This window comes from Antrostomus carolinensis, unplaced genomic scaffold (genome assembly GCF_000700745.2).
Source record: "Antrostomus carolinensis isolate BGI_N321 unplaced genomic scaffold, ASM70074v2 scaffold25964, whole genome shotgun sequence".
Lineage (NCBI taxonomy): Eukaryota > Metazoa > Chordata > Aves > Caprimulgiformes > Caprimulgidae > Antrostomus > Antrostomus carolinensis.
In genome coordinates, this window is record NW_010309068.1 from 9,677 (window position 1) to 10,363 (window position 687).

Sequence of the window (687 nt, forward strand, 5' to 3'; positions counted from 1 at the left end):
CCTCCGTCAGCTCGTTCACTGGGGAGAGGGTGGCAAGGGTCAGGGCAGAGGGGCAGGGAGCACTGCTGGGTGCCCCATGGGAACCAGCCCCAGCACCCAGTGCTGGTCCCTGACCCCCTGGACCCTGCTTCTGCCAGGTCCCTGCAGCCCCTCTAGGTCACTTGTGACACCCCCCAGCACTTGGTGAAGCCGTGAGCAGCCTCACACACCGAGCTCCAGGCGCCTCACCGATATTCTTGTAGTAGATGGGGACGAAGACGTTGATGGCCCGCTCCAGCCCCATGAGTGCCATGCAGAACAGCACCAGCCCCTGCAGCAGGTGGTTGCCCCTTGGCCACATGTACGGCACCAGCAGCCGAAGCTTCCTCCGGAAATCCTTCCCGGGTGGTCCTGCTATTGTCAGACAGGAGCGGCTGGGGGAGAGCAGAGCAAGGGGTCACTGCCCTGGCACCCCAGCCCAGCTGGCAATGGCCCCAGAGAACCCCCACCAAGAAAATCAGCCCTGTCCTCTCAGGGTCCCCACTCCATCCTCCCAGAAGGGCCACCAGGCAGGGGGCTTGGGCAGCCCTAAACCTCGCTCCTCCCCAGTCTTCTGAAGATGCTGATCCCAGGGCAGCTGTATTTCCATTTGCTCCCCAGCTCCTCCCTGACCATGTCCCCAAACTGCTCCGTCCCTGGGACTCACCT

The 687-nt window shown here is 63.5% G+C and overlaps 1 protein-coding gene across 1 annotated transcript in view; it reads right to left on the bottom strand.

The window, feature by feature from the left end:
• ABCB6 (ATP binding cassette subfamily B member 6 (LAN blood group)) overlaps window positions 1-413 on the bottom strand; it is a gene marked incomplete at its 5' end in the record, with an annotated part of 5,466 nt that extends 5,053 nt beyond the window's left edge. Inside the window, 3 exon segments of the mRNA XM_029084501.1 lie at window positions 3-18; window positions 229-380; window positions 382-413. Coding sequence (XP_028940334.1) covers window positions 3-18; window positions 229-380; window positions 382-413 — 200 coding nt within the window.
• Between the last annotated feature and the right edge of the window lie 274 nt (window positions 414-687).